Source organism: Miscanthus floridulus, chromosome 1 (genome assembly GCF_019320115.1).
Source record: "Miscanthus floridulus cultivar M001 chromosome 1, ASM1932011v1, whole genome shotgun sequence".
In the NCBI taxonomy this organism is placed as follows: Eukaryota; Viridiplantae; Streptophyta; class Magnoliopsida; order Poales; family Poaceae; genus Miscanthus; species Miscanthus floridulus.
Window position 1 is genome coordinate 33,235,840 of NC_089580.1, and position 21,096 is coordinate 33,256,935.

Sequence of the window (21,096 nt, forward strand, 5' to 3'; positions counted from 1 at the left end):
GCCGTCGCCACTGCCCGCAGGCCTAGATGGCGGCCTCAGCGCCGATCTACTCGACAGTCGTCTCCCCTGCGCCAGCGACTCCGGCTCCGTCATCAACGATCGCGACCTCCTCCCTGCCCCCCGCCAGCGACATCTTCTATGGGGGGGTAGATGGACCGATGTTCCAAGGAGCACCTCCACCCTCGGCCGGCCAGTACACAAGGGTGGTCGACCCCGACCTTGCTGCAGCGCTCGCCTTGGGTGGCGCCCAAGCCGAGCCCAAATTCTACAAGCTAGAGTTCCCGACATTCGATGGATCGGTGGACCCCCTCAACTGGTTGAACCAGTGCGAGCAGTTCTTCAGGGGACAGCAGACGCCGGCCTCGTCCAAGACTTGGCTCGCGTCCTACCACTTGCGCGGTGCAGCTCAGACCTGGTATTATGCCCTGGAGCAAGACGAGGGGATGCCACCATGGGAGCGTTTTCGGGCCCTCTGCTCACTCCATTTCGGACCGCCGGTTCTGGGTACCCGTTTGGCAGAGCTCGCCCGTCTTCCCTTCGGCTCTACGGTGCAGGACTACTCCGAGCGCTACAACGTCGTGCTCTGCCATGCCCGCGACCTCTCCGCTCGCCAAAAGGCGGAGTTGTACGTGGGCGGCCTCCCGGACCACATCAGGAAGCAGGTACAGATGCGTGCGCCGCCGGACCTCCAGTCCACCATGTACCTAGCACGGGCCTTTGAGGACTGCACGTCTACGTCGACGCCTGCACCACCAGCGCGCGGCGCCCGACCACCACAGCGGTCGGCCTAGGCACAACAGCAGCAGCGCAACCCTAACGTCGCCCCTACCGCGGCCGGGGCCGTGCCTCCACCAGCCTAGGGGGCCGTCGTAGCCCTGCCCGTGCGACAGTTTCGTCGCCTGTCTCCTGCCGAGCAGCAGGAACGTCGCCGTCAGGGGTTGTGCTTCAACTGCGACGAGCCCTACATTCGCGGCCATGTGTGCCCGTGGCTCTTCTACCTGGAGGGCGAAGACTACCTCGACGACGAGCCAGCAGCCAACGCCCAGGATGGTCTGCCGGTCGACCAGGACGCCCACGCGCCGCCCGCCGCTACCGCCCTCGTGGTTTCCCTTCAGGCTGTTGCAGGGATTCAGGCGGCTAATTCCATGCTGCTGCCCATCACCATCTAGGGGGAACGCTTCCTCGCCCTTCTCGATATCGGGTCGACGCACAACTTCATGGCCAGGGAAACCATGCGTCACCTCGGCCTCGTTCTGGCCGGTGGTGACCACCTGTGGATCACGGTGGCTAATGGTGACCGAATGCCCTGCGAGGGTATCGCTCGCAATGTGCCCATCCGCATCTACGACGAGGACTTCGCCGTCACCTGTGTTGGTCTCAACTTGGGCGGTTTCGACTTCATCATCGGCTTCGATTTCATCCGGACCTTGGGCCCATCCTATGGGACTGCGAGGCCCACACACTATCGTTCTGGAGGAACGGCCGCCGCATCACCTGGCAGGGGGTGGCCGGTGTGTCTGCACCTCAACCGGCTGCCTCTGCCCAGCTGTTCACTGTGATGGCACCGGACTCCCGGCTGCCCTTGCTGGATGCCCTTCTTCAGCAGCACGCCGCCGTCTTCGCGGAGCCCATGGGGCTCCCGCTAGCGCGTCCCTATGACCACCGCATCCACCTACTGCCCGGTACCGCCCCTGTGGCGGTGCACCCCTACCGCTACCCCCAGCTGCAGAAGGACGAGCTGGAACGGCAGTGCGCAGTTATGCTGGCGCAGGGCATCATCCGGCCCAGCACATCGCTGTTCTCCGCGCCTGTTCTCTTGGTGCGGAAGGTGGATCAGTCTTGGCGTTTCTGCATCGACTACCGCGCTCTTAACGCCAAGACCTCCAAGGACAAGTTCCTGATCCCGATGGTCGACGAACTGCTGGATGAGTTGCACGGGGCGAGATTCTTCACCAAGCTTGACCTCCACTCTAGGTACCACCAGGTGCGGATGTACCCTGACGACATCGACAACACGGCGTTCCGCACCCACCATGGCCACTTCGAGTTCCTAGTCATGCCGTTTGGGCTCTCCAATGCCCCGACCACATTCCAGGCCTTGATGAACGACGTCCTATGGCCCTACCTCAGGAGGTTCATGCTGGTATTTTTCGATGACATACTTATCTATAGCTCATCGTGGGCCGAGCACTTACAGCATGTCAACATCATCCTCAACGCCCTGCAAGCGCACCACCTACATATGAAGTGCTCCAAGTGCTCCTTTGGGGCGTCGTCCGTGGCTTATCTAGGCCATGTCATCACTGAGGGCGGTGTCGCCAAGGACACCGACAAGATCGCCGCCGTGGCGGCATGGCCGCTTCCCCGCTCTGTCCGAGCCCTCCGCGGCTTCTTGGGCCTGGCGAGATACTACCGGAAATTCATCAAGGACTTTGGCATCATCGCTGCCCCGCTGACGCGTCTCTTGCGGCGAGACGTGTTCCTGTGGGACGACAACGTGACAACAGCTTTCGAGGCACTCAAGCGCGCCTTGACCACAGGGCCCGTCCTACAGATGCCGGACTTCAATGCGACCTTTGTGGTCGATTGCGACACGTCGGGTGCGGGGTTTGGCGTCGTCCTCCACCAGGGCACGGGACCCCTCGCCTACTTCAGCCAGCCCTTTGTAGTTCGGCATCTCAAGCTCGCCACTTACGAACATGAGCTGATTGGATTGGTGCAGGCGGTGTGCCATTGGCGCCCTTATCTATGGGGGCGGCCCTTCCTGGTTCGCACTGATCATTATAGTCTTAAATTTTTGCTTGACCAACGTTTGTCCACCGTTCCTCAGCACCAGTGGATCAGTAAACTTTTTGGCTTTGACTTCACGGTGGAGTACCGCCTGGGACACCTGAATACCGTGGCTAACGCTTTGTCCTACCGTGATGTTGAGGACGGAGCAGCCGCTTTAGCATCAAGAGCGCCCAAGGCGGCTATGGCCGTGTCAGGGCCCTCGTTCTCCCTCCTGGAGGACATTCGACGCGCGACGTCGTTAGCACTGGACGGCCAACGGCTGCTGCAGCAGCTGTAGGCCGGTGAGCTCGGCGAGTCCTGGTGTCTCGACCACGGACTCCTCCTCTAGGGATCTCATGTTTATGTGTCGGACCATGAGGATCTCTGCCACCAGGTGCTCCTGATGGCCCATGCGGCCGACCATGAGGGCATCCAGAAGACGCTGCATTGCCTCTACGCTGACTTCTATGTTCCGTGGGACAAGGTGCTGGTTCAGGACTTGGTGCGTTCCTGTACCACGTGCCAGCGCAACAAGACGAAGACGCTGTAGTCGGCGGGACTGCTGCAGCCCCTCGACGTGCCCTCCCAAGTGTGGGTGGATATCTCCATGGACTTCATCGAGGGGCTGCCGAAGGTTGTGGGCAAGTCAGTCATCCTCATCGTCTAGACCGTTTCTCCAAGTACGCGCATTTTATTGCACTCGGCCACCCCTACACCGCCACCTCGGTCGCCCGTGCCTTCTTCGACGGCATTGTGCGCCTGCACGGGTTCCCCCTCTCCATCATCAGCGACCGGGACCCCATGTTCACCGGCCATGTGTGGCGGGACCTTTTCAAGATGGCGGGCGTGCAGCTCCGTATGAGTACCGCTTTTCATCCTTAGACGGACAGCCAGTCCAAGGTGGTCAACAAGGTGATAGCTATGTATTTACGCTGTGTGACAGATGACCGGCCTCGAGCGTGGGTGGACTGGCTGTCATGGGCGGAGTATTGCTATAATACTTCTTTCCATACCGCCCTCCGCGCTACGCCCTTTGAGGTCGTCTACGGCCGCCCTCCCCCGCCCATGCTGCCCTACAGACCGGGGACGGCCCGCACGGAGGCCACCGATACTATCCTCCGCAGCCGTGACGAGATGCTTGCCGAGGTTCGTCAATGGCTCCTTCAAGCTCAGCAGCTGTCCAAGAAGCACTACGATGCCAACCACAGGAACGTGGAGTTTGAGGTGGGCTCATGGGTCTGGCTGCGTCTTCTCAACCGCACCACGTAGTCCCTCGACCCGCGTGCCAAGTGCAAGTTGGGGCCCCGTTGGGCCGGGCCGTTCTGCGTTCTCGAACGCATTGGTCGTGTCGCCTACCGTCTCCAGCTGCCGGAGGGCGCTCGCATCCACGACGTCTTCCATGTTGGCCTCCTGAAGCAGCATCGCGGCGACCCTCCACCAACTCTAGGCGACCTTCCTCCAGTACATGACGGTCGGGCGCTGCCGGCTCCGGAGTGTGCCTTGCGCGCCCATCAGCGCCGCGGGGTCTGGCGCGTTTTGATCAAGTGGAATGGCCTTCCGGAAGATAACGCGACGTGGGAGGTCCTCGACGACTTCCGTGCTGACTACCCCGACTTCCACCTCGAGGATGAGCTGTTTTTGTAGGCGGGGAGAGATGTTATGACCGGAATCCAGTATGTAAGGAGAAGGCCCACGGGGGGCTGACCTGGGCGCCTAGTGCATGGGCTTAGGGCCCAGGATAATTAGTTATATTAGAATTATTGGCTATTGCCGAGTCAGTTTCCTATTTTTAGAAGGACTATATATAGATGAATTGTAAAACGATTGGAATTAAGCAGAAACAATCTATTGTTTTCGGCTTCCTCAGGGAGCCAGGAGTTTGCCCTAGCCGCCCCCTGTTCTACTGTTCACACGCCCTCAACCCTCGCCACAGCGCCTGCTCACCGGCAGCGAGGTCCCAAGCCAGCTCTTCCTCCCTCTCACCCCTACAGGCTTCGTAGTGTTCCTGGTAGGATCAGGAATCCTATCAATAGCATACAACAATATTATGCCATCGTTAGTTAGAGGCAGAAATAGAAACCTTGTAGAGAAAATAGTATGAAGTCTAACCATTTTTCATGCAACTACAACTGGCACATGTTCACTCTGTAATGCACTATTTTTTGCACATGGCAATTCAAGCTGATATCAAGTGCAGCGCCACAGTCCTAAAAAGCAAATTGATCTGTGTAATACAGAATACATTGTGGGAACAATAACAATAAGCAGCGGCTAGGTGCCTAAGTATTTGGGTGACAAAATACTAAAAAGAAAAATTGCTTGAAATGGTTAAGAAGCTATGTTCTTTCCTGGGCAGAATATGCAATCAGTTGAACACATGGCATATTCAATCCTGGAGTATTTAATTATTGACGATAAGGGAAATGGAAAACCGATAACTAATCACGTTGTGTAGTGTGGCGCAGGAAACATACGCTATATACTGTAATATAAAGCAACTGAATATGCAGACAAAAAAATAAACGCAAAGGAGATAGTATGCAATCAAACCTTTTTTAGAATTAGCTCCAACAAATTAGGTCTTACCTCAAACCACAACAAAGAGCACTTGCCTGTCAATTTGGAAAAAATTCATAACAAAATTATAGATATGTGTAAAGTAAAAGACTCAGACACAAATTTGAAGGAAAGAAAGAAAACCATGTCATCTGCTCTAAGCATTGACCTATCTAAAATACCTTAACTTATTGAAAACATCATAATCAAAAGTCAAAACCTGATATTGGGGAACATATTTGAATAATGGTTCTAGCAGGACATGGTGCGAACTCGTAATGCCTCACATTGTATGGAGCATTTTTCAGTTAGACATGTTATGGACAACTATAAAAATTTGTCAAACCTACAGGAGGTTGGTTTCAGAATATCACTGTGATTACCAAATCTTTGAAACCAACAGGAATCTTCGTATGGCGTACATGTGTTTCAAACTACACTTGTGAATTTGAAAGAGATATTCAAGGGAGGACTGGAAAATAAAAGGGATGTGAACTTACCAATTATTAAGGAACATGATCAATTTTTTTATGTGAACCACGAAAGCCTCAAATGGAAATTTGTAGAAACAAATCTTGTCATAGAGAGGTCTATGCTGCTAGTTGCTGCAGCCGGTGAAGGCAACTGGGCTACGGAGCGGCAACACGCTGACATAGCGTAGAGCTTCTATCACTGGTGAGAATGTTGGGAACATAAACATGACAATAGTACTCCCAGCAAATCATGAACAATGGCGTGATTGGTTGTCCAAAAGTCACAATTCCTCACAAGGTCATTGTCTCCACATGTTTTCATGGCATTTTGAAACCATCACAGGCAATATGAAACAATTAGAGGCACCTAGAACAATGCTTAGCAATGAAAAACTCAAGCATCATCAAAATAAACAACCGAACCAAAGCAATAGCCGGTAACCAAGTATTTTAGGGCTTCATTGGTTGACCAAAGAACTGTAAGGAGGCATTTTAGGGCATAGACCCCAGGCTACTTTCCCTACAGGCAACTTACCAAGCCATGGCATTTTGAGCATCACAGACAGTTGTAGCAATGAGCAAGAACGAACCACAGGAGCACCAACAACAGAAAACACTGCACCACAGCCACAACAAATAACACCGGTTTGTTGCTGAGCACCTTTGGTGGAGGATTGACAAAAACTTTATCATCTTCACAACCCATGAACTCTAAGTATGATGCTTCTGCCTCTTCTTTGTTAGGGAAGCTCTTGTAGCTGTTGTTTTTAAAACCAGTTACCTGGGCATTGCATCTAGCTCAAGTTGAATATACTCTAGGTACTCTTCCACGGTACACAACATACCAAGCCATTTGCCCCTTAAAACACATAAAAGCAAGTATAAGATGTTGACAAAATGAAGGGTAGTTCAATCGATTTGCCTCAGATTTAATTGCCTTTTCATTTGACCTTGAACTTGGAGCTTAAGAAACATAGACAGCAGCAAACCTCAAACAGATTGTAGAAAACCAAGATTATGACAGGAATGAAACCATGAGAGGCATCCAGCCCAGCCATCAGATCATCAGAATTGTCCAGCTGTTGCTTGGGCATGGATATCTCACATGGTTTGATTACAGCCATGAGAAGCATATGCAGAAGATAGAAGAAACAATGCTCCAGTATCTCACAAGTCCAATGTCAACAATGTGCATAATCCATTACTCAAACTGGCACTGTTATCTTCATAGGCAAGAAAAGGATCTCACAATTGTATCAACCTCAGTCAAAAACTGCAATCATCCCAGGTGGCAAATAAGAACACAAATTGCTAAGGCAAGTTCATGACTCCCATGAAACCGTGGGACACGTCCATCCTAGCCATCCGGTAGGCATGCCTACAACAGTTACTTGGGAATGGATGTATCCCATGGTTTGATGAAAGACATGAGAAAACACAAGCAGACAATAAAGCAACAACAGGAATAATATCCATAGCCACCTCAAATTGCTATAGTTTGCATCATCGGCCAAATAGGAACTCCTACAAGAACAATAACAGCATCTAAAATGTATTAGGTGAACTGACAATCACCCTTTGTTAATGTCTGCAACACACAGATGAACAAAGCCTCACATCCATCACCATGGCTCCTATGCTATTCCAGACTAGATGTAGCCTTGGTTAGGCGGCAAATGGTTCTTTGTAGCATCAGTTGAGGTAAGTGCTACACATCAAAATATTTCCTACAGCATAAGACAGTTAGCATGGCTATATGCAAAAGTGGAGAGGCCAGCTAGTATGCATCTAAGCAAAGTAGGTTGTACTCAGGTAGGTCCTAAGCCACAGGATCCTATGAGCCTCTGTCATCTGAACAAAGCAAAGTCTCTCAGCCTTGTTCTTCAGCAGGTAAACTAGGGCAAACATGAGTGCCTCCTGTGAGTACCTAGGGCAGTCCATAACACAGCCATAAAGATCCTAATGCACCTCATTATGTTGTGGAGTCTTGAGGGCATCTCCTACAGACTCCACAACCTTGATCATTCTATTCATGAGGTCTATTTCCTCTGGGGCAAGCTTCCTTCTCTTGCCACCCCTTTTCTCCTGGCCCTTGGCATCAGAACCCTTAGAGCCTTCTATACCAAAAGGAGTTCCTTTTCCAGATTCAGCCTCTATGCCACCTAAGTCAGTGTTGTTCTCAACGGTATCAATATCACCTTGGCCAATGTTGGTTGGAGTACCCAGAGGCCCATTTGAGCCCATTGCATACCTGCCTGTTGCCTGGTTACCACCAAGGATGGCCTCTATCTGAACATAGTTCTCTATTGGTATGTTCAAGAACTTAGCATCAGCAGGATGGTCCTAGTTAGTGAAATAGATATAACTATTAGACATAGGGGAGCAAAACAAAAGAGAAGGGATAACTAAGGTGTTATCCAAATAGTTTCTAACCTTGTTGTGGCCTAGCAGGTGTTCATCATCAAGTACTATCATATGGTGGTCCTCATCCCACAGAGCACCACTTAAATCCTTGAGCCTAACAACCTTAACCCACCTTTGCCTCCACTTTCTCAGGTGATTGTACATCTGCTAGGTGGTCACATTGACCCCAGCAAACTTAGAGACCATGAGTGCAACATGCCTAACATGTACCTCCTTGAACCTTTTCTCAGTTTTGACCCCCTGCCCCACCAAATCATGGAACCTCCTAAGCATGAACCCAGACTGGACAGGACTCCAGTGCATAGGGCCACTGGTGTGCTTCCTACCTCTAAAGGCAGCTTGCATCTTCATAGGCACTCTAGCTAATACATGAGTACCATCAATTGCTCCTATGCAGTCCTAATTGAAAAAAAAAACATAAGTGCAAGTGAATATTGACACTAAACTGATAATGCATGAGACCTATGTATGACAAGTTATGGATACCAACCTTGAAATAGGGGTACCACCTTCTGCTCCCAAGGATCCTAGGATGGACATTGGTAGCAGGAGGAACAATTAATTCATTCCTCAGCTCTCCTACCGCATATAACACCTTCTGGAAGAACCTACTAATTGTCTCTGCGGACCTCCTGAAGGTAAGGTCAACCGCCCTAAATCTCTCATTGTGACCAACAACATGCAAGAACATGGCTACTTGTTCTTCAACAGATGCATGTATGCTGTCAGTGATAAGCTCTCTACTATGGAAAAGGTCACAAAGTTGGAAAAAGGGGCCCTCCTCATTCTAAGAAGGTTGACACAGTGCACATCATTAGATTCATAGATGTATCTAAGGTCGTTCATCCTCTGTATGTCCCTCTCAGCCAAAGGACCATAGGTGACTGAGCACGAATCTTCAACTCTCCTCCTAAACCACATGAAAACCAAGCTGCCACTGCAACAACCACAACAGCGGCAGCCCTTCGCCTAGCTTCAAACGCCATGTCTACCACAATAGGATGGAGGGCAACATTAGAAAGTGAGCATGCAACATGGGTATGTACTACTTAGCAAGCAAAAAAATCAGACAAAATGAATAATGAAAGACGCAGCTGCCACACCAAAGGGTGCTCCTCCAGCGTATACTGTTAACCAATCAACATCATTGACCTCTAGGCACTTTGCTCAGTGTGTACAACAAAATAGGCATCAGCATGTACAAGATCTACACAAAACATGAGGTATAAACCAAAAACGAAGCATCATGTACAGATCTGAGCTAGAAATAGGTAAATCAGGTATAACATCATACAGATCTGAGGATGTCAAACCAAAAACCCTAATTTCTTGGCATTTCAAGCAAAATCTACCAACAAATCAACAAAAAAATGACAGTGAAGAAGAGGAGGGGAAGAGCGCAGGTGGCATATATACCGTCCAAGCGTCGGAGGACCGAGAGAAATCCGCCGGTGAGGGTCGCCTCGGTAGGGCTACCGAGGTCGAGGGGGAGCAAGACGGGAGTTCGCACCGGAGCAATGACAGAAGGAGAGGCGAAGAGTGAGGGTGGTAACCCTAGCCGAGACCCCCGCGCGCGCTTTATGGCCCGGACGACCTCATCTCCCGCGCTCGGCGCGAAGGTTCCCTCCAAGCACCAAGCGAGCCAGGACCGAGAGGAAAGGAGAAATCGAGAAGATGGAGGCGTGCGGGATGGCGGAGGGGAAATGTATGGAGAGGAGTAGGCAAATGGTGCGAGTCGGGATACCAATCACGCCCTCACTGCACCAACTCGTGCCGGATGGGTCGCAAATGGTGCGAGTCGGGATACCAATCACGCCCTCACTGCACCAACTCATGCCGGATGGGCCTTAGGACTGCTGCGTCGGGGCAACCAATCACCCCCTTAGAGTTTAGTCCCGATCATATCAGATGTTTGACACATGTATATGGTATTAAATATAGACTAAAAATAACTAATTGCACAGATTACGACTAATTTACGAGACGAATTTTTTAAGTTTAATTAGTTCATGATTTGACAATGTGGTGCAACAGTAAAGATGTGCTACTGACGTATTAGTTAGGCTTAATAAATTCGTCTCCCAGATTACCAGTGCCGGCCCTAAGGGTAGGGCACGAGGTGCGATGGCCGAGGGCCCAAGTGGAGAAGGGGCCCAAGTCCAGGTATACAAACCCCCAGGTCTTAAGTCCATTAGGCATTAGCAAACTAATAAGAAGAGAGACATAGAACTGCCCAGACGACCCAAAAAGACAATATTGGCATTTCTTTCCTAGTTTTCTTTCCCCACGGCCCTCGGGTAGAGAGGAGGCGAGGAATCACGCTGCACACAGCACACTCTGATCGTGAGTTCATGACGTGTGTCTTACACACGCGGAGCTGGCGAGCCGTGCCGTCGCGAAGAGCTAAACTATCGGAGACACGAATACGGCGCACGAGAACGACCACCAGGCAGGGCTCCACGACGACGACATCTTGATTGATCAGTTATTCAGGCCTAACGTATTTTTTCTTTTTCTTTTTAATCCAAATTAATTATTTGTATAGTATTCCAGACTTCTAGTATTTTGTATCTATATAGTCATATTTTTCTTCTAATTTAGGTGTTAGAATTTTAGAATATTACCTAAGAAACATTTGTCATGGGTGAGAAAAGAAAACGAATATATTGTTTTTTTAATCTACATTGTTCCTCGATAATTATCAGACATGTTAAATTAAAAATATGTTATTGAATTTGATTTCGTTTTGCAAGTAAAATTAGCATCTATATATTATAAGATTTTATACATAGTCAAGAGGGACCGTTGCGACGAGATCGCCAGAGGGCCCTTAAAATCCTAGGACCGGTACTGCAGATTACTAAGGACTTATGTAATTTATTTTATTATTACAATTCGAACACTCATATATGACACTCCGATACGACACCCCTAAACTTTATCTCTAGATTTAGAGCTTTGAGCATAGTACATTTACATCATTGCATTGAATTGCATTGCATGACAGAAGCGGCTATGACCTAGCCCTCGTTTAGCCTACTGTAGCTACAGTAGCTACTGTAGTGTTTCGTTTTTTGTTTGGTAATAATTGTCCAAACGTTGACTAATTAGGTTTAAAACGTTCGTCTCGCAAAGTACAACCAAACTGTATAATTAGTTTTTGATTTCGTCAACATTTAGTACTCCATGCATGTACCGTAAATTTGATGTGACGGGGAATCTTCTTTTTGCATAGTGCTAAATTCTGGATTTTAGGGTAACTAAACACCCCCTACTGTACGAGGCCTGCTGCTGCCTGCAGAGGACCAGGGCCATGTTTACTTATCCCCAATTCCTGAATTTGACACTATGCAAAAAGAAAATTTCTCGTCACATCAAACTTGCGGTACATGCATGGAGTACTAAATATTGACGAAATTAAAAACTAATTGCACAGTTTGGTTGTATTTTGCGAGACGAACGTTTTGAGCTTAATTAGTCAACGATTGAACAATTATTACCAAATAAAAACAAAACGGTACAGCAGCTACATTACCGCCAGAAATTCGGCGGCGTCGATTCGGTGCGTGAAGACCATCTCCATCCGCCTGAGAGGCCGAGACGTTGGTCGGGATCTTCTGGCTGGACGCACGGAGACTGTTGGGTGGTCGTGCCCATGCATGGACGTGGACTCAACTGTGATTGCGGCTCATCTTGTCGCTGGATTATGCGTCCAGCCGCGCGCCCACTCGATGGTTAGTCGCCTCAAATTCTTTGCTCCATAAATTCACTCAAATATGTAACAACTCAAAAAATTGCATCGAGGGGATGTAGCTCAGATGGTAGAGCGCTCGCTTAGCATGCGAGAGGTACAGGGATCGATACCCCGCATCTCCAAATTCTGATCATCTTTGTTACTTTTTTTTATTTCTGCCAAACTGACTCATTTGTTGCTTATTAGACACATGTGCATGTGCTCTGCTGACGACAGACAAGAAGAGAAGTCCTCACGATATTGCACAATACCAAACTTTTTATTTCCTCCTTGTTCCTGTTTACAGCGAGTGAATATTATCAATTTCTTATGAGTAAATATTGTTTCTTGCTTGTTTCTGCTGATGTAATTAAGAAAAATCACTATGATTGAATACTTCTTATTTGATGATCCAACTTATATAATCCAATTATAGCCACACCAAGACCATGACAAAAAGCTGGTTAAGTGGATAACCAAAGTTTTTTTTTTTGATAAGTCGACGGAAGGGGAGAGAATCCCCCACCTGGCCATTTTCATTCATTCATTGGCCTCCCAAGGCCTAATAAATCAAGGTACATTTGGTTTTGCGCAGGGCGCTTACAGACCCGAACAGATGGTTAAGTGGATAACCAAAGTTCAGCCATACAACACATAATAACAATACAAATGAGAAGAAACTATAGAGTTTGGGTCACCGGCAAATCGGCACAGAATGAAGGACGATTACTACATTTGGAGAGGGAACAACGAGAGGTTTAGGGCACAGCCCAAAGACCTACAAGGTGACCCAAACCAAACACTCGTGAATAGAGGTCCAATTAATGGTGTGGTTGAATCAATTAGCTAGGGACACTCCATCTCCATTTTGTTTTCCTATGTTGGAGTGCTTTAGTGCTGCAATTTTCAAGATTAAGAAGATCCGTAGCACATAGAGCGCTTGTTTATTAGTTTCCCAGTCTAGTCTGTCCAAGCAAGCTTGTTTGGCATATGCAGCCATCCTTGGCATTCAATTTCGGATACCTAGGGGAAAGCGGGTTTTTTTTTTTTTGCCCTCGAGGGCACATGTGCACATCCAAATGGTGCCCATTGGGAGAGCATGTGCCCTCAAGGGCAAAATTTACTTTCTCATACCTAGGGCTAGGATGCATGCGCGGAAGGATTCCAAAATTAATAACCCGTAGAACCTATGGCCTGTTTTGGTTTCTCAACGGGCAACCTTGCCTGCACATGTAGCAAGCCATCCCAAGTGTATGATTTTGGACACCTGGCCACCTAGAAGGGATACGATATATGCGTGGGATATGGAACTATGGAAGCTGTGCCTATGAGGTTTTCAAGCAAACAACCACCTCGTACAGTACACAACTAACTTACATCATCTTCGCTTGGCTTATAAGCCGTACTTTTTCAACCAACGAACAGTATTTTTCTCTCACAATAAATCAGTCAATAGTACTTTCAGCCATGGCTTATCAACCAAGCGAACAGGGCAAGCACAAATAAGATGGAATATAAAGATGTCGTCTGTGCCCAACTGTAGGCCAGCAGTATGCTTATTAGGTTGGTGGTTAGCTAGTCTGCTGAACCTGATTGTACGTTCTTACAACATGTATCAGATAATTTGTGTTTAATAAGCTGCCGTAATGAGCATATTTATTTTCCCTGCAGGAGAAAAGACAATGGTATATATAGTACAATAGACAAATACTCATCACATTCATTAATATCAGTAAATAATACGCATGCAACACGTTAACATCATCACATCCACTGGCACAGACTAGTGGCATATACATATACACCTAGCAGTGTAACACCGTGTACAAATACGTACCCTACAACATATATATTCACGGGCCCTTTTTTTAGATAATGATATTTGCGGGACCAATATGCTGTGTATGGATATGGAGGAATGTTAAGGCCTCTCGACGAATATAATGAGACACACACAAACATAAACACAGGTACATGACAGGGCGTCGGCCGTCGGCTGCATTTGCACGACGGTGGACGCGCGGCGGTGCTCGTCCACGCCGGGAACGGGACAGCATCAACGGGAGCGCGCGGCAGCTACGGCACCGCGGCGGACGGCAGCGGCACGCCCGGCAGTTGAGGCAGGTTCGGCACTTGGGGCATCGGCAGCTCGGGCACCGGCGGCACTGGAAGCTTCGGCACTTGAGGCATCGGCAGCTTCGGCACACCTGGCACTTGAGGCAGCGGCGGCAGTTCGTCGAGGCGGCGAGCCGCGTGGCACGTGTTGGCGCCGCCGAGCAGCACGGCGGCCATGACGAGCGCCACGGCCAGGAAGCGGCTCGAGGTGAAGGCCATGCCGGAGAGCGAGCTCTGCTGGTGGCTGCTGCGCTGCTGTAACAACAACACTCTAGCTAGCTTGTCTCTTCACTGAAGGCAGGAGTGTGCGAAAGGAGGGAGCTGTGCATGGCAATTTATAGCAGCACGCCGTGGCCGTGTGACGCGCCACGCACCACCCAGCACTAGCGTTGGTTGCTAGCCACCCGACGCCGGCATGGGCCGGGTTTGTCGTTACGGGATCCATGGACTGGTGAACGATAGACAGCCGCATGTACATGTACCGATGTACGGCGAGCTTTGCAGCCACTGCTCACCTTTTGTTCTCGCACTTTGTCTGCCGCCCGACTTTTCGGCTACGGCCCAGAGCTCAAAGGATCGGAGTCGGAGGGTATAGCCCGCAGTACATCCATCTGGGAGGGACGGACAGCCGGACAGGGGACGATGGGGTTTATTTGTGGCGGCCAGTGCCCTCTGTGGCTCTCTCTGTGTCTGTGAGTCCGGGTGGTCGTGCCCGTGGATGGAGATCGAATGGCCATTGCCCATATTGCATTTTGGCCTTCACCCTTCAGCCTTGTCCTCTGCGGCCGGATAGCCTCCGTGAAGAACTGAAGATTTCGTTGGGCCACGCGTCACAATGTGCTGGGTTGCCTTTGCATGCTGGTCCAGCGGTGTGAGTAGTATGAGCGTGCCCTTAGCACCCATGTTCCGACAGGGTAACGGAAATGGAAACTTCGGATGTTATTTTATAATAACATGGGAACGTAAAAGTTCACGAATCAGGGACGTGGACGTTCCCGAAACGAGGAATGTGATCATGTTTCAGGTTTCCGGCTGCCAGGGACTAGCCTTCTATCCATATTCTAGCAATACAATTTTGGTATTTTTGGTTGTCTGTTCTTAGCCCGTGACTAGACCTCTCACTAATGCAATGACCACCTCTTGACCTGGCTTTTTGAAAACGCTAGGCGAGCTCATTCTCCGCAAGCCTGGCTTGCCTAGAGCATGGTAAGCATTCGTGCCACCTCCCGGTGCTCCACTTGGTAGGCCGACGCTTTGAAGGAAGTAGACGGGAGCTGGTGCTCCAGTGGCTTGGCGACAGCCGAGATCCACTCCACTAGACCTGATGAACTGATCAGGCCACCCCCGGCCTGGCATGGTCCATGTCATCCTCCACCCTTGTTGTCTCTACGTCTTCTCTCACTCAAGGGCGGATCCAACGGTGGGGCGGGGGGTGGGGCGAGCCCTCCTCTACCCATACCGGAGCAGTGGAACCCCTTGTGGAGCCCCCATGAATTTTTAGGCAAAGTTCTATAGTGTAAGGGGCTGAGACTTAAGATCGAGCAGCAGTGTTATTCAGCCCCTCTGAAATATTTCCTGGATCCGCCGCTGCTCTCACTCACCTCCTCATCACAATGCGAGGAATCGATCAGGCCACCGCCCGACCTGTGCAAACCCGATAAAAAACACATCATCGCATCTCTAGGGATCATGGTGTGGGGGAGGCGGGTGCTCAGCCCCCAGCACCTCGCTCCCCCTCCTCCCACGACGTACCACCACCATGCCTGCCGAGCCGTTGCTGCACCCATGCTACATGGTGTCCATGCTCATATGCTTCCTCCAGCTTTGGCCCAGACGCCGGCGTGGCGGAGAGGTGCCTGCCGCAAGGAAGCAGAGGAGCATGCTGGATGTTCAACATAATGTCTCAGAGGTAAACGTAATAATAGTATAAAGATGAGGTGCTCCTATACCTAGGCAAAGCAGGTAACCAAGCACATCATTTCTAACATAGATTTTAAACAGTCAATACAATCAAACAAGTGCGTATTGCATTGGCAGCATTGCACAAATCAGACTTTGGCTGCCCATGTTTAATTGGCGCTAGCTAGGTCGGATTCAAACGCGAACTAAACACACCTATTCGGCGCTGCGAGTGCATCAACTCGTGCCAATCCTTTGGCTGCGCGGGCACCCGTGCAGTATTTGTACAATTTTAATAAATGTATCAAATATGTACAAAAAGGCACAAACAGATATATAGGGAATGTAGCTCAGATGGTAGAGCGCTCGCTTAGCATGCGAGAGGTACGGGGATCGATACCCCGCATCTCCAGTTAGTTCAGACATGTTTTGCAACTTATTTTATTTGTCTGCTACTAATATTTTATTTGTCTGCTACTAATCAGTGATAGCCCTGTGCGTTCAAGCGCGTTAGTTTTTGCATTTTTAAAACTCATCTTAGGGACCGTATGGATTGGAGTATTTTCATAGGAACTTTGAAGGAAACCAGTTCGTCTGTTTGGATGACGTCGGGCAGCATTTGGAACGGAGGAACGCTCGTTTCAGTTCCAAAGGAAAGGTTCGGTTTCCTTCACAAAACGTAGGAAAAAATACATCCAGTCTGAGCTCTGGTTTCGCATAAGACCGAGGCAAAAAGAGCGCAGAGGAGATAAACAAAAGAGCACTAGCTCATTTCTCAATACTGCTGTTGTCCAAATGCATGGGATCATTTGTCTAACGCCTACAGTGTTGATTATTATAATACAAAAATATTGTTAAAGTGGTATTAATTGTCTAACTGAAACTTGTTGATTATTATAATACAAAAATATTGTTAAAGTGGTATTAATTGTCTAACTGAAACTTTTGGTTCCTCCATTCCAAACACTCATTCTCATAAAATTTCTATGTTTTTCAATCCTCAGTTTTCAACCTCTACTCATTTTCTATTCCTGTGTTTTTTTTCCATTCCTATGTTCCAAACATTGCCTTATTTTATCTGGTAAACAGTGCTAGCCCAGTGTATTCAAGCGCTGAATCTTTGTGTCTTTTTACGAGCATGGACGTCTGCAGCGCTGCCACTTTGTCTACTTTTAATTCAAAAGGCAGGTAGGCGCCGCAGACGTCTATGCTCGTAAAAAGGCACCTCAATGTGTCTTTTTCTTCTTTGATCATACTCTCTTCATTCTGAATCACAAGAGGTTTTCGTTTTTTTGGATACATAATTTTTTTGCTACGTATTTAGATGTATACTATGTCAAGATACATAGTATAAAAAGTCCAACTGCGTTTTATTTTTCATTTCAGCGAGAATAAATAAAATGTATACTAGTAGTCCTTGAAAAGGCAGGCCAGGGAGAAAGAAACGGAAAAGGAGATTTTTAATTATGTAATAAAATCTGACAAAAAGGTGTGACTCAGCGACTGCGAGCTACTCCCTCCGTCCGATGAAAAAACGCAATTCACGAGTTTAAAAATTTTCCCACAAAAAACGCTAAAGTAGCCTACCAGCCTACTACACCAGACCTAGGGTGGGGGACCCACACCAACAGCGCCAACCAGCCGCATGTCATGTGAGAGAGAAGTACCCAAACTGCTGTCAGCTCACGCACAAGACTTCTCATCATTAAATAAAAAAAAAGAAAAATTCATCCCAAGTTCCCAACACGCTTTCACTCTCCTCCACTCGTTTCGGCACGAGGCCACCAACAGCAGCCGCATGCCCGCATCCTCCACTACTGCACAAGCCCTGCATCGGGAAAAAAAGAAAGAAATCGACCGCACCTTCCTCATCCTCAAGCGTAGGCGCCCTCTCCTCTTCCTTCTCTCTTCTGTGATTTCCGAGACAAAGCCCCAGAGGGGCAGCACAAGGCACTGGCTGGCACGCAGCCTCTGCGCCGCTTCCGCCCTCTGCGTCGTAGACGTCCATACTCTCGGCGCCAGAGTCCGTGGCGTCTGAGGTCGGCGCCACAGATTTTGACGTCGACCTCGGCGCCATGTCGAGGTTCCGACCACGTCAATATCAACTAGGATTTAGGCTAGGCATCTCGGAGCCAAGATCTGTGGCGTCGAGACGTGTTACCTCGACGCCATGAGTCCTGGCGTCGACCCCCAGGGTATAAAGATGAGTTTACTTCTCCGAGGGGCTAAACATAAATTTTCTTAAAAAAAAGACTAAATTATAAAAAAATAGGGATGCCATGTTGTGCTCGGCCAGGCACCTCGGAGCCAACATCTATGGCGTCGAGACGTGTTACCTCGGCGCCATGAGTCCTAGCGCCAACCTCAGGGTCCAAAGATGAGTTTAAGTCTCCTAAAAGGCCGAACGTAATTTATTTTAAAAAAAAGATCAAATTGTAAAAAATTAGGTAGAACAGGAGAGAGTATGAATTTCAAGTATGATTTTAAAAAAATGATAAGGCAGCTTTAAAACAAGTTCATAGTCGATGCTCCTCCGTATGAACTGTTTTACATGCAGTTTGCGAATCAAGCTTGACGCGCGCAAATAATTGGGTGCTGTTTAGTTTCTAAAATTTTGTAAATTCTTTTAAGATTTCTCGTCACATCGAATCTTTGGACGTATGCATGAAGCATTAAATATAAATAAAAAATAAAACTAATTACATAGTTTAGACGAAATTCACGAGACGAATCTTTTAAGCCTAATTAGACTATGATTGGACACTGATTGCCAAATAACAACGAAAGCGCTACAGTACTATTTTTCAAAAAAAATCGCCAACTAAACAAGGCCTCAGCCGATCTGCAAATCACGAGACGCGTGCAAATAAGACCTTGTTTAGTTGGTGATTTTTTTTGGAAATGGTACTGTAGCACTTTCATTGTTATTTGGCAATTAGTGTCCAATCATAATCTAATTAGGCTTAAAAGATTCGTCTCGTGAATTTTGTCTAAACTGTGTAATTAGTTTTATTTTTTATTTATATTTAATACTTCATATATGCGTCAAAGATTTGATGTGACGAGAAATCTTGAAAATTTTTGTAAAATTTTGAAACTTCGGTGGACCACGCTTCCCTCGTGCTTTTATACTACCAGCACTGCAGCACACTGTTCTGTTCTCTCCGGATGACGTAGATATTCCATTACCAGCGGGGCCCGCCACGATCATACTTCCCTGTGACCCACCCGCAAGTCACTAGTACGCAACAACGAGTGGGTACGCATAGCAGGTCCCCTTGCTCAGGGACCCACAGTGGCAGTGGCACACGTACGGGCGGCGCAACGGCCACATCGGTGTTGGCCTGGTGGGATTGGGAACTTCAAGATAGCGTTTGGTTGATAGATAAGGTGAGGTGGAATGGTTCTGGTTCGTGGGACGGAACGAGTTTATTTTTTGTTTGGTTGAGAAAAGGATGGTATTAACCTGTTTTCTGTTTGTTTCATAGACATGAAAAGTAGGATTATCCACTAACATATAGGGCCCACATCCATTAGATTTTTTCCCTTTTCTTTTTTCTTCTTCCTTATCCTTTCTTCTTTGTTCTTCCGTCTCGGACCGCGAGTCGCGACCCGTGCTTGCTGCTCGGGCCTCCACCGGCGATCTCCATGTGCCTCCTCCGCCGTCCACCACGATCCCACACCTCCTCCGTCGTCCACCTAGGACCCCGCTCTGGCTGGCCAGGCCTCCGTTCACCGGAGTCGGCCCGCTCGACCTTGCTCGCCCCTGTCCGCCAGCCCTGTAGCCACGAGTCGCCCGCCGGAGTTGCCCCGGTGCGCGACGAGGTCGGGCATAACTCGCGCGGGGCTGGTGGTGGAACCCACGCCGGCCATCCTCTCTCCTCTCCCTTCTCCCCTGCGTCGTGCGACGGCCTGAGAGGCGGCGTGCTCGTCCGCGCGGCTGAAAGCTCTAGTTTGGTTTTGGTTAATTGATGAAACCCTAAGTGCTAACCTAGTTTATCAAAGTGATTATGAGATAGGTAGCACTACTCCAAGTGATGAAGCAATGACGAAGATCATGACAATGGTGATAGCATGGTGATGATCAAATGCTTGAACTTGGAAAAGAAGAAAGAGAAAAACAAAAGGCTCAAGGCAAAGGTATAAAATGTAGGAGCCATTTTGTTTTAGTGATCAAGACACTTAGTGAGTGTGATCACATTTAGGATAGATAGTCGTACTATTAAGAGGAGTGAAACTCGTATCGGAATGCGGTTATCAAAGTGCCACTAGATGCTCTAACTCTTTGCATATGCATTTAGGATCTAGTGGAGTGCTAACACCCTTGAAAATATTTGTGAAAAAAGGCTAACACATGTGCGCAAGGTGTTTGCAGGGTTGAGATGGGTTTGGGTCGCTTTTGGGAAAATGAAATGTCTATTTTCTATTGCGCCGGATGCAAAATTCTTGGTGGTTGGCACATTTGAGTAAGGGTGAAGTAGTTAGAGTTGAAATGGAGTTGGTCGAAATGATGCTGGCGTCGGTCTACTGACTGGACGCTGGGTCACTCAGCGACCGGACGCTGAAGGGCTACGTCCGGTCGAGCTGTCAGACGGCACAGTCGCTAGGGTTGTGCACCGGACGCTGGTCTGCGTCCGGTCAAGGTGGACCGGATGCGTCCGGTCGAAAAAATATGCCTCGGGGAGCTTACTGGAAATGACCGGACGCTGGGGCTTCAGCGTCCGGTCAGTTTTGACCGGAGCGTCCGGTCAACTTCGTAGCCGTTGAAATCTGACGAACAGCGTTTGAAGCTGGTGACGCGTGGCGTCCATCGGGTGACCAGACGCTGAGGGCCAGCGTCCGGTCAGTATGACCGGAGCGTCCGGTCAGAGCGCATTTTTGCCCAGTGAAGGGGTATAACGGCTCTATTTGATGGGGGCTCTATTTATAGCCCCATGGCCGGCTCAAAGGATAACTCTTGCACATTTTCATTGACATAGCATCCTTGTGAGCTTAGCCAAAGCCCTCCCACTCATCTCCATCATTGATCCATCATCATTGTGAGATTGGGAGAGAATCCAAGTGCATTGCTTGAGTGATTGCATCTAGAGGCACTTGGTATTCGTGTTGCGCTGCGGATTTCGC

General features: G+C 48.8%; 2 protein-coding genes and 2 non-coding genes across 4 annotated transcripts; 3 read left to right on the plus strand and 1 right to left on the minus strand.

Moving 5' to 3' along the window:
- The first annotated feature begins 3,175 nt into the window (after positions 1–3,175).
- On the plus strand, positions 3,176–4,416 carry LOC136454270 (uncharacterized). Its single transcript, XM_066454750.1, has 4 exons — positions 3,176–3,274; positions 3,454–3,628; positions 3,716–3,996; positions 4,138–4,416. The coding sequence occupies exons 1-4, from the start codon at positions 3,176–3,178 to the stop codon at positions 4,414–4,416; spliced, it is 834 nt and encodes a 277-aa protein (XP_066310847.1).
- A 7,612-nt stretch (positions 4,417–12,028) lies between these two features.
- Positions 12,029–12,101, plus strand: TRNAA-AGC (transfer RNA alanine (anticodon AGC)). Its single transcript has one exon. It is a non-coding gene; the product is annotated as a tRNA-Ala (tRNA).
- A 1,557-nt stretch (positions 12,102–13,658) lies between these two features.
- On the minus strand, positions 13,659–14,372 carry LOC136477955 (protein PELPK2-like). Its single transcript, XM_066476256.1, has one exon. The coding sequence runs from the start codon at positions 14,290–14,292 to the stop codon at positions 14,035–14,037; it is 258 nt and encodes an 85-aa protein (XP_066332353.1). The 5' UTR covers positions 14,293–14,372; the 3' UTR covers positions 13,659–14,034.
- A 1,939-nt stretch (positions 14,373–16,311) lies between these two features.
- Positions 16,312–16,384, plus strand: TRNAA-AGC (transfer RNA alanine (anticodon AGC)). The gene has a single exon. It is a non-coding gene; the product is annotated as a tRNA-Ala (tRNA).
- The last annotated feature ends 4,712 nt before the right edge of the window (positions 16,385–21,096 follow it).